Source organism: Poecilia latipinna, unplaced genomic scaffold, assembly GCF_001443285.1.
Source record: "Poecilia latipinna isolate Pla-1442-1.1 unplaced genomic scaffold, P_latipinna-1.0 Scaffold1331, whole genome shotgun sequence".
Taxonomy (NCBI): domain Eukaryota; kingdom Metazoa; phylum Chordata; class Actinopteri; order Cyprinodontiformes; family Poeciliidae; genus Poecilia; species Poecilia latipinna.
This window is the reverse complement of record NW_015113947.1, coordinates 32,236-43,816: the sequence shown is the minus strand read 5'-3', so window position 1 is coordinate 43,816 and position 11,581 is coordinate 32,236. Positions and strand designations below refer to the sequence as shown.

General features: G+C 38.8%; 1 protein-coding gene across 2 annotated transcripts in view; it reads left to right on the top strand.

Moving 5' to 3' along the window:
- Positions 1-9,062, top strand: part of macf1b (microtubule actin crosslinking factor 1b) — a 44,194-nt gene extending 35,132 nt beyond the window's left edge. For both annotated transcript variants that reach the window (XM_015055704.1, XM_015055703.1), the window contains 15 exons: positions 154-323; positions 433-592; positions 722-916; positions 1,852-1,977; positions 2,260-2,403; positions 3,595-3,783; positions 3,894-4,008; positions 4,098-4,264; positions 4,388-4,550; positions 4,654-4,808; positions 4,895-4,969; positions 5,678-5,795; positions 6,309-6,454; positions 7,277-7,397; positions 7,502-9,062. In XM_015055704.1, coding sequence (XP_014911190.1) covers positions 154-323; positions 433-592; positions 722-916; positions 1,852-1,977; positions 2,260-2,403; positions 3,595-3,783; positions 3,894-4,008; positions 4,098-4,264; positions 4,388-4,550; positions 4,654-4,808; positions 4,895-4,969; positions 5,678-5,795; positions 6,309-6,454; positions 7,277-7,397; positions 7,502-7,527 — 2,070 coding nt within the window. In that variant the 3' untranslated portion in view covers positions 7,528-9,062. The remainder of the gene's footprint in view (positions 1-153; positions 324-432; positions 593-721; positions 917-1,851; positions 1,978-2,259; positions 2,404-3,594; positions 3,784-3,893; positions 4,009-4,097; positions 4,265-4,387; positions 4,551-4,653; positions 4,809-4,894; positions 4,970-5,677; positions 5,796-6,308; positions 6,455-7,276; positions 7,398-7,501) is intronic.
- Positions 9,063-11,581: the final 2,519 nt, after the last annotated feature.

Genomic DNA, 11,581 nt, shown 5'->3' with positions numbered 1-11,581 from the left:
TAAGGCTTGATGGAATTTTTTTTATTTTTATTTACAGAGATACCGGTGACCATTTTATGTCTAATTCTGAAGAAAATAAAATGGTTGTAGTTTAAAGAAAATACTTCATGTGAACATACTTCATCATTTGTTTTCTTTCCCATCGATACACAGGAGTTTCAGAAACTGCTGAGATCGAAAAGGCCCATATACGACGCCACGTTGAAGAGCGGCCGCGGCCTCCATGAAAAGGCACAGAGCGGCCATGACAGGCAGCATCTGGAAAACCTGCTGGCCGAACTCAGAGACACGTGGGACACTATTGGTGGCAAGTCTATCGAGAGGTAGTAAAACTGAAAGAGGACAAGGTCATAGTTCTACCTGCTGATACGTCTGGTTAAAAAAAAAAAACCCAAACAAAACACTGTTGTTACTCTGATTTCTGTCTTTAAGACAACATAAGCTAGAAGAAGCTCTGCTGTTCTCGGGAAGATTCACTGATGCTCTGCACGCGCTCAGTGACTGGCTGTACAGAGCAGAGCCTCAACTGGCTGAGGATGTTCCTGTTGGTGGAGACAAAGACATGGTCACCAATCTCATAGACAAACATAAGGTACTTCTTAATGCTGCACAGCTCTCAAAGGTCTTGCTCATTCACAGATTTCATACATTAATTGATACCACATGATCTTCACCAATCCGGTCTTCTGGGGAATGAAGGTTGTGTCTTTCTGTCTGTCAGGCCTTCCAGAAGGAGCTGGGAAAGCGAGCCGGCTGCATACGGACCCTGAAGCGCTCGGTGAGGGACCTGACCAGGAGCAGCACCGCAGACGCTCACTGGCTGCAGGAGCAGATGGAGGAGCTGGAGGGCCGCTGGGACGCCGTGTGCAGACTGTCAGTGAGCAAACAGGACAGGCTGGAGGCGACGCTGCAGCAGGTACAAACTGCTTTGGTTTCGCTCTGCTTGGTACTACATCAGATTCATTCTCGTATTGGGATTTCTGTAATGCGAAAAGCGAACTGAGTTTTGTAAACTTATTTGAAAACGATATTTGGAAGTGAATGTTTATTAAAAAAAAAAAGACATCCCTTCACTTTATTTGCGTTTTGCAACACTAAAAGCAACAACTTTGGTGGGTTTTGTTGGAACTTTGTACGGTTCAACAACACAAAAGGCAAAAAGTAAAATAAAGAAGTAAATAAAAATCTTAAAAACGTGGCAAGCATTTGTATTTGCTCCTTTAACTTTGATGCCTCTAATTAAAGGCCAGATCGTTGACTGCCAAAATAATGCTGCCTGTAATTTACTTTGGAAGTCAGAACTTAACAATTTAACAGCGTTGATACAGTTAATATAGTTGAAGTTGGGATTCTATTATAGTGAAAGAGCAGCCATTGTTCATAGCAGCTCTTATGACATTGTTAATGAGCATATTACTGCATCTGAACGGTCATGTCAAAGTTGAAACCTTGGCATGAATTGGAATCTGTAACAAGACTTGAAGAAAAATTACCAATTATTTCAGTGGTGACATATGAAGCTGGAAGTGACACAACTCAAATATATTGTCTGAGTCATTAGAAATGTTAGCCACCAATTAAATTTTTATTAAAATATGTTTCATTTTTTTTACTTCACAATTATCCACAATGCGTTAATGTGCCACGTGGTATCAAAGTAAAACACCCTGAAGTTTGTTGTTCTAACAGGACAAAATGCAGATAACATAGAAGTGGCGTGAACATTTTTGCGCGGTACTAAACGTGTCTCATTATTGCTAATTGTACTTATGATTAGCAATAACTGTGCCTGAGGATTTCTATATGAAAATCTGACTCCCCTGAATGTGTGTTTTCCTTTTGTCTCCAAAGGCTGAGAGGTTCGATGGTCTTGTTCACTCTTTCATGGAGAGGCTCACAGAAGCAGAGAGGATCCTGAAATACGGGGTCATACCAGAGGAGGAGAGTAGTTTGCTTGCCTTCCAGAAGCAACACGAGGTCAGTGTAACCAGATATAGTGGCGTTCCCAGGAGGAGACATTTCTTTTCCCATCTTATTTGCTCCAGAGAGTCTCCTACTGAATACGCAATTGTCGATAAGCTCAAGGACAGAGAAACCAGGTGGCGTATGAAAATCAGAGCGGACTTTTTTTCTCCACATTAATCGTTTTGTCGTGTGTGAGAATATCTAATAGCAGCTTGTTTTAGACATTTTAGCGTAAAAGCTTTTGGTGTTGGAAAAATAACTAGTGAAATGAATCAGTTCTTTGTTCCCGCACAGGAGTCACTACGTATCTTACACGCTCAAGAGGTGGAACTGGAGAACATCCAGAATTTGGGTGAAGAGATTCTGGCCTCTTGTCACCCAGACTCCATAATAACCCTCAAATCTTGGATCAGTGTCACCAAGACTCGCTATGAGGAGGTGAGTGTCTTCATGTCACAATAAAAACTACAGATGCACTGATCAGAAATTTGCATTCAAATTCCAATCTGTTTTGTTAATCTTTAACGTCAGGATACAGATTTCTCTTAGAGAGCTATAATCAATCAGAGGATGCAAGAAATACATAGAAATTATTTTTTATCCCTTCTGCCATTAGTAGTGATTATGATTATTTATATTCCAAAACAGATGTTGAAAGCTTCTATTATTATCCACTGAAAAGCTCTTTCTCAACCTGAATGACTCAATGTTTAGCTAGAATCTTCCTATAAATAGCTCCATAATTTTATACTTCAGTTTTGAACACTGAGTTTTACTTAAAATAGCTAACCTGAATGTTCTTGTCTCAGTAACAGCATCCACACCCATGAGTGTTGTTAGCATGATCTATAAGCAGTTACTTGGTCGGTCGGTTGGGCACCGTAAGACCAATCAAGCTGAAAACCTTTCCAGTCATCAAACAATTTCTCACAATGCTTCTCTATTAAATACACTTTGACTGACATTGAAATCCAAGTCGCTGTCATCTATGACACAGTTTGAGCGTTGGCGAATTGGAAGCCAACTTCAACTCCGTACAAAACAGCATGTTTACGATTGGTGTGACGTTGGATTACAGTATACTCTGTCTAAAGAACATGTCAAGGCAACTAATATATGATGCTTACAGACATTGCATGTCAACCATTTTTCTTGATGGATTCCTTTTAATAAAAAGTATGAGTCAAAGGAGAGCAGACTAAGCATGCTAGATACCACCCTGTCCAAGGCTAATGCCTGCAAATACAATGATAATGTTGGCCTATTCATGCTAGTGGCCAGCAGAGGGAGAAGGCAATCCAGTATCTGACCAGCCTTGACATGCTAGTTATTAGCATATCCAAAGCTAATGCAAGTGAGTAGCCACCTTCTCATTTACCAGGGCTGACCACTCTGTTATTGATATCGGCATATTATTAGTCAGATCAGATTCGGAATGGATAAAGACAACTGCAACAAGGACATAGCCACCACTGGGTCCGCACTAATCTTATTTTTGGCATTGAAACCTAACCCACAATTGACAGCAATAGGCTAATTGTTTTAAGACAATCATTGATCCAAAAACCACTAATGGTAAACGTAAGCTAACCTTTAAGAAACACTGTCGTTACCTGTTTTCGGAGGCAGGTTCAGACATGGGCCCAACAGCAAGCTCAGAAGATCCAGGCCAGTTTGGCAGCACTGGAAGAAGAGAAAGAAGAAGTCCAGAGACTTTTGGATTGGATCTCATCAGCGGAGGAGTCTCTCATCCTCAGAGAGGAAGAGCCTCTGTCTGAGACAACAGAGCAGAACCAAGAACTTATTGAGCAGCACATGGTACAACCCCTTCATTCCTCTGCACTCTGCCTAGGACGCAAACTTACTAGGTATCGCATCACAACATACACATGTCGCTATGTAACAAGCTTTTCATTTGCTCTCGGCAGGTGTTCACGGGGGAAATGAAGAAAAAGTTCCCAGAGATCGAACATGCCACGAAGTCCTGCAAACACAAAAGCCTTCCTAAACATCGAGGTTCCCCCATCAAGCGGCCGTTTGCGAGTAAGAGAGCTCTAGCGACTGCATGCAATCAGTGAACAAATACACAACCATCAAATGCAAATGCATGTGTCACATGTTTTGTTGTACAGAGAGGAGAAGCACTATGAAGCTGCCGCCTGTCATACCGGTCCCCTTAGAGCACCTGGACCCTCAGACTCCGCAGCTCATTCAGCTGGTCAGGCAGTGGCAGAAACTTTGGCAAATGGCCGTGGCGAGACAGAATCGCTTGGAACAACACCAGCAGATGCTCAGAGAGGTCCTCGCTCTTCCCTTCTAAAAGCACTGATAAAAGATGTTTTCTTGCTTGAGTACAAGAATATCAGCTGTTTTCTCGGGAACACTTTGCTTAAAGGTCGCCATGCTTTGTTTATCTCTGCAGATGGAGGAATTTGCCAACTTTGACTTCAATATCTGGCGAAAGCGTTACATTCAGTGGATTAGTCATCTGAAGTCCCGGATCCTAGACGTGTTCCGAAGCATCGACCGGGACCAGGACGGGCGGATCAGCCGGAAGGAGTTCACCGATTATGTCCTTGCCTCCAGTAAAATTCTCATGCCTGTTTTTTTTCTTGCTCACCTCCAAACGATGACTTCAACAATGAATCTTAAAGGAGCACATGTCTTTTGTTTCCTACGTCTTAATAGAATTTCCGACCAACTCTCTGGAGATGAACGCAGTGGCAAACATTTTCGACTTAAACAACGACGGTTTCATTGACTACTATGAGTTTGTGAGCGCGCTCCATCCTAGCAGAGACCCCTACAGGAAAACACTGGATGCAGATCAAATTAATGAAGAGGTAAGCACAGAAGCTGCATTAAAGCTTCAATGTGAAGCTGGGTATTTGTCGTTACTGACATGGGTTTTCTTTTTTTCCCTCCATAGGTGAGTCGCCAGGTATCTCAGTGTAACTGCCCCAAGAGATTCCAGGTGGAACAAATAAGTGCCAACAGATACAGGGTGAGTCCTTTTAATTGACCACAGTATTTGATTTATATGGTCTGTCTGACCAATCAAAGCTTTTTTAACGCAATTTCCAAAAGACATAAAGTTTGAAGGTTAATTTGCTGTTTAATCTGACTCACAAAAAGTATTCACACCCCCTGAACCTTTCCATATTTTTGTCTGGTTATAATAACAAACTTCATTGTATTTATGTGATGGAATTTCACAGTGCTGTGCGTGTTTGTGTAGGAAAATGTGGTCAACACCATTTTCCATGCAAATTTATATATGTATTCAAGCAATTCAACCTCTGCTTATTATTATTATTATTATTATTATTATTATTATTATTATTATTAGTCAAAATAAATGGGCGCTAGTTTATTTTGGCACTAATAAAATGGGCATAAATGGGCAAAATAAAGTGATAATCTGTATTTTGCATACAGATTATCACTTTATGCAAAATTATAATAACAAATAAAATAAAAACAATTGATTATTTTTGCCTTACGCTGCTCAAGACAAAGTTAGTTAAACACGTAAAATTCCTAATAAAAATACAATAAACAATATTTTGGTTGTAAATGAAAAAAAAAAAATAGCAAAGCAGTGTAAGCTTTTAAAATGACATTATCTGCCCTGCTTTAATCTGCCATGCGTTCACTTGTGTCACTATGTGAATTGTTATGTGCTTTGTCTCCCCTGTGTGTTTTGTTGCAGTTTGGAGATTCCCAGCAGCTGCGGATGGTCCGGATCCTGCGGAGCACGTTGATGGTTCGGGTTGGAGGAGGCTGGACGGCGCTCGATGAGTTCCTGGTTAAGAATGACCCGTGCAGAGGTCTGCCTGACTCATACATAGAGATGAAAAAGAGGAGTTGGAAACAAAATGAAATACTAAATCCATCTAATGATGACTGAACTTATGCAGAAATATTTTTAAATGGTATTTTAGGATAGAAACTTTAGTCATAAATGTGTTGCTTTGGATTTCCTTAATAACTTCTATTTTTAAATTTCTATAAACTGATTATTACATCATATATCAATCTATAAGAACATTCTTACCACATTAATTCATTAAATAAATAATGTTATGTTTTCTATTTAGAATCTAAACCTGTTCTGTCATCAAATCATGTACTACAAATCACCTATTGTTAACTAACAATAGGTTTGATTAATCACTGTCTATGTCCCAAATATTTTATTATGACAAGCAAATAAATTATATGATCCTAAATAGCTCATATGAAGTCATTTTGAACACTGAAACAATTTTTATGGAAGTTATGAATACAGAGTAATGGAGGCTACAGAATTTAGTGAAATTCTCCTTCTCTCTCATCAACAGTCAAAGGTCGCACCAACCTGAAGATCAAAGAGAAGTACTTGTCACCGACAGGAAGCACCACCAAGGGTCTGAGTGTGAGCCGGTCCAACTCCAGCCTGAGCCTCTACAGCAGTGCCTCTGCCCCCACCAGCCCCATGACGCGCAAGGCAAGCTTCCAGCCCGATCCATGCGAACCCAGCATGGTTCCAAACTCAACGACCACAAAGAAAAAAAACATTGCAGCTTCTACCGGCTCTGTTTCTAGATCAGGGCTGGACAATAAATCTGTGACATATTAATAGATAGACTCTGGATCAATATTAATAGAAAAAAAAACATCTGGCAGAATATTCACTATTCAATACATAGAATATTCACTGAACTCCAATCCAAAACCGTACAGCAGGGGTCCCCAAACTTTTTCCTGCGAGGGCCACATGACTGTTCCCTTTTGTGGTCGGGGGCCGGTCTTAGTTTTTCGAGAAAGAAACCTTAGAAAAGTTTTGTTGACGGGGGGGCTGGATTACTGCCGATGACATATTAGCGTTTGTAGATAGATTTTTACCCAGAATGCAAATGGAAAAAAAACGTGAGTGAAACGGTGACTGGTACTGACTAGTATATATTCCATTGAGGGAAACTAAGTTTCATATCTGCTCAAGAGCCCCCCTGGTGGTTGAAGAAAAATCCACATATATATGAAAAAAAACACTGAATGGTTTCTGGTATTGTTCAGGGGGCCAGACCAAATGAGGAGGCAGGCCGGATCCGGCCCACTGGCCATAGCTTGGGGACCCCTGCCGTACAGCATTCTGGGAGATGTAGTCAGAGAAAAGGCTTTAGCTGCTTAATGTCAATGTAAAAAAGTCCCCTGTATCTCTAAATAAAAAAAAATTTAAGTGTTTTCCTGTAAAACGGTTTTTAAAAAAACTTTCTACTACAACTACTGCCACAGCTCTGCTAACTGGTTTATCATGTCTGGCCTTCAGGCATTACTCCGCCGCAGTTTCTCAGGTGACCGGTGTATCCGTCCTCGGAGCTCCATAGCAGCTCTGGGGTCTGAGCTGCAGTTTGTCGCAACGGGGGAAGACAACTCCCCCTCACCCTCAGGTTAGGAAATCTGTTTTTTTTTTTTTTTTCGCGCCTCTTCTGGAGTTTCTCCATTCTCTTTTGTAACATAGGGTGAGGTAACTCTCTCTGTCTTTCGTTTTCAGATGAAGCTGAGAGATTACCCACATGACAACCTCTTGTTCCTACCGCAGCACTCCACCAAAGCAAAGCTATCAGAGCATCGAATCGCCGTCTCAAGCAAAAAACAACAAACAAAATGCCGTCTTAAAAAGATGGTCCTGAAAAGTGATGATGGATATTGACTGCGACTGTACGGGATCTGCATGAAGACGGTGCAGATAACGGGAGAGAGTCCGTCCAGGGGGACAAGCGAAAACCTTTTTTTCCCACTTTTGCCATTTTATACATTAACCCGATTACGTAGACTGTAGAAAGTTCTGCATGAGCAATAACTGCATGGTAGCCAGAGCCTTCCTCTTTTCAGAGCTGCTTTCGTTCAGTTTCACTCTTTCGTGCTTGTGATTGTAAGCTTGGGCACACAGTACCTGATCATCGCAGTGACTTGCCAAATCGACAAAATGAGTAAAACTACGGAGGTCAGCGTGAGAAGCCTGTTTTGCTGTCTGATCCTCTTTGAGTGTCCAAAAAAATGATTATTAGATGTAAACATACCAAAACCACTGCGTAACTGCAATGCTGTTAAAAATGAATTGGCCAAGACAGACTTCTGATTTTTATTTTCACATTAGAATATTTGAGAGCATTAAACTCATCGCAGATCATCAGATTTACTAAATAAGACAGAAATGGAACTGAGTGACTACAAAATACAGTTAAAATGGGGGTTTCATTTATTAAGGGGAAAAGCTACTGAAACCAACTTGGTCCTGTACGAACAAAAGTAATTATACACTAATTATTATCTCTGCCATCCTGTAAAACAACAACCACTTCAAGTATGCAAGAACCATTGATGAGTCTTTTTATATTAATGTGAATGGATTTTTGCCCACTCTTTTGGATAATGGCTGTCACTGTGGCTCCATTGTACGGAAGTCTTTAGCTGTCAGAACTCTGAAAAATACGCAGGAGCAGTATCTCATTAAAAAATAAAATAAACTTGTTAAAACAAGAAAGTTTCTTGTTGTAAGAAGATATAAAATTATGTTCATTTGTCATATTACAATTAGGTCCCCTCTTCATCTCCATCTTCTAAGTGTGTTTCCTTTATGCGTCACTGAAACATCCTTCACCTTTTCGACCTTTCTTGTTTAAATGAAAACTCGATTTAATGAATCATATATCTCAAATTTTATGTCTTGTTACAAGAACCTTTCTCGCTATATTGACTTTTATATTTTATAGTGAGAAACGTTTACGTTATACCAATATACTGCTGCTGTACTTATTTCCAGTTAAATGTTTCCCTACGAAACTTCAGAAATGACTGTGTGATTGGTTTTATTGATTCTAACAGCAGTGACTAGTGAAAATACACTTAATCACACAACTACATCCATGATTCAATAAGACAGGGTTGATTACTTTTTCACATACGACCAATTACATTCCGGTAACTTTTTACTCTTTATACATAAAATTTTCCTTTGGAAGCAAAACTTTGTGTTTATTCAATCTATGTGTGTCTGATATCTGAATTTGCTTGATGTGAAACATTTAAGAGTGACATAAAAGCAAAAAAAACAAAAAAAAACTTATTCTTAAGTTTTGTAATGATTTTCATAGTATAAGGACAATGCTTGTTGGCAGGACCACGTTGTGATTTTGTCTTCTACCTTTTTACATGTCTTCCAATGGTTTTACATTTTGCGTTTTATACACTGGAGATAGCGTGACGAGCTGTGCACTGAAATACAGCGAGCCACCGTTGATCTGTAGAGATTATTTTCTCAGGAATGGTTCTGCCTGTGGATGGAAGTGTTTCTTTTTTAACGTTACTGTGAACATTTAAAGCTACTGCTTTCTTTATAGCGCTGAATGCTTTTCTAGAAAAGTTTCTGTTCTAGCACATTGTTCGTATGAATATGCACTTTTCTGTGTCTGTCTGCTGTGTGTGTGTGTGTGTGTGTGTGTGTGTGTGTGTATATATATATATATATATATGTGTGTGTGTGTGTGTATGTGTGTGTTATATATATAACACATATATGTGTTGCTTTTTTTAATTTTCTTTTCTTTTTTTTTTCTTTTCCGAATTTGGCATTTGGTATTCAGATGAAGAAATGAAGATTTTTTTACAGCTTTGTTTGACGAGAAGTGGACGGAAATGGGCTGTAGACCATTTCCTTTTTTAAAAATTCTGTTTTTTTTTTTTTTTTTTAGCAAAAATAATAGTTTAAATATTTCACTTGACTTGTCTAACCTAACATCCATTTAGAAATACTCACCCCAGCTCTCTGTTGTTAATCGTGTCCAGGAAACGTGTAACAAGCTCTCTTCAAAATCACTAATAATCCCAGGAGAAGACAGGTGTGTGTTGTTTGGGTAGAAATGGTGAATTATGTGATGTGCTGTGTCTGTTTTATACTCTGACCTTCCTTTGGAGCTGCAATGTGTTATCAACAACGGATCTGCTTTATTTGTAAGGGTTGCTTTCCACTTAATCTACCTGAGGTTTGTGACAGTTGCTCCTTTTACTTCTAGTCTATGCAGCAGACCATAAAAAAAAAAAAGAAAAAGAAAATCTTTTTAAGGTTTGGACGTTTTTACATGATGATCATGTCTGGACTTCAGAATACTCTGTTTGGTACAAAAACAAAAAGCCAGCTTCCTGTCCTGTTGCTATGCACCCAAATCTTCCTGTACTGTAACGGTTTCCACATCCAGCACCCAGTCGGGCTACACATTTAGGGACTATTATGTAGATGATACTCACTAATCATTTTACATTGACTTGTACAAAACTTGTTTTTGTAATAAAATCAAAAGTTTTTGTGACAGCTTTTAATATCATGTTGTGTTATTTTCCAGAGACGCATCCTAATCGAGAATAAACCAAATAATGACAGCAAAAACAATTTCCACTCAGTCAGGATAGATTTTGAGCATCTTTGAATTCATCCCAATGGAAATTGCCATTACCCCTATTCTCTAAAGATATTTAAGTATCTTTAGAAAGTTCTTGTGGATGTTGATGCTGTGGACAGGAAGGACAAATTAAGACAAAGTAATGCTTCTTCCTTAATTCTTTATCTTTCTCTTTATATTAAATCCATTTAATCCTTTAATCTTAAAGAGACTCCACAGCTTTAGGTCTCTACCAGCCATTACAGTATATAAACTTAAAGCTTAACACCAAAATATCCTACTTATTTCTTATTAAACACTTAGTATGCTCTCCACCACCATCGCACAGCAAAACAGAAAGATTGTGTCTTCCAACACCAAAGGTCTCTTTAAGTAGAGGAGGCTGAAGGTCAAACGGGTTACGTATCTTTTTTTTTCAGTGTTGAAAATCCCCATGGGAGAAATTTAATCTGTGAATTCCCAGCTCAAGCTGCCCTCCTGCTGATGTGTTAACCTTACAGATGTACCCATACAGAACAAACAGTGCCAAAAAACCCACCTACTTATTTGTTTAAGCAGTTTGGAGAAAGAAGACAGAGTATTGTAGTTCTGTATAAATATTCACTTTGACTCTCGGCCCACATTGAAGACCTATAAAGGTGCTGAGAGTCACACAGAACCTACTGGCATTTTTTTTTTTTTACTCAAATCCTGAACTAAAAAAAACAACTGATTAAACTTTACTGAACCTGATAAGATGGTAAAACAGATACTGTATAACAATTTTTATGTAAACTAGAGAACAAGTTTATTCACAGATGCAAGCTAATGCTAAATGTGATGAACATATTATGACTAAAGAACTGGTCTTAAAGTCAAAACAGACTGATAAGCTAAGGTTTTTAACATTCTTTTTTTTTGTCTCACTGTTATTTATTTTAGCTGTGATAAACTAGCCTGATATTACTTGTTTTGCAATAGAGGTTATTGATAGCCTTAGCCTAATATTAGCAACATTAACTTATTTGTAGGTGTCAAAGTAACCCAATATTCTATTTTGTTGGGTCAAATCAAATCAGTCCTAAGTCAGGACTTAGGACTGACTTAAGTCCTAAGATTTAGGACTTAGGATTTAGATTATCCAAAAAATCTAATTTTTTGGATAATCAAAAAATGTGATTGTTTGATTATCCAAA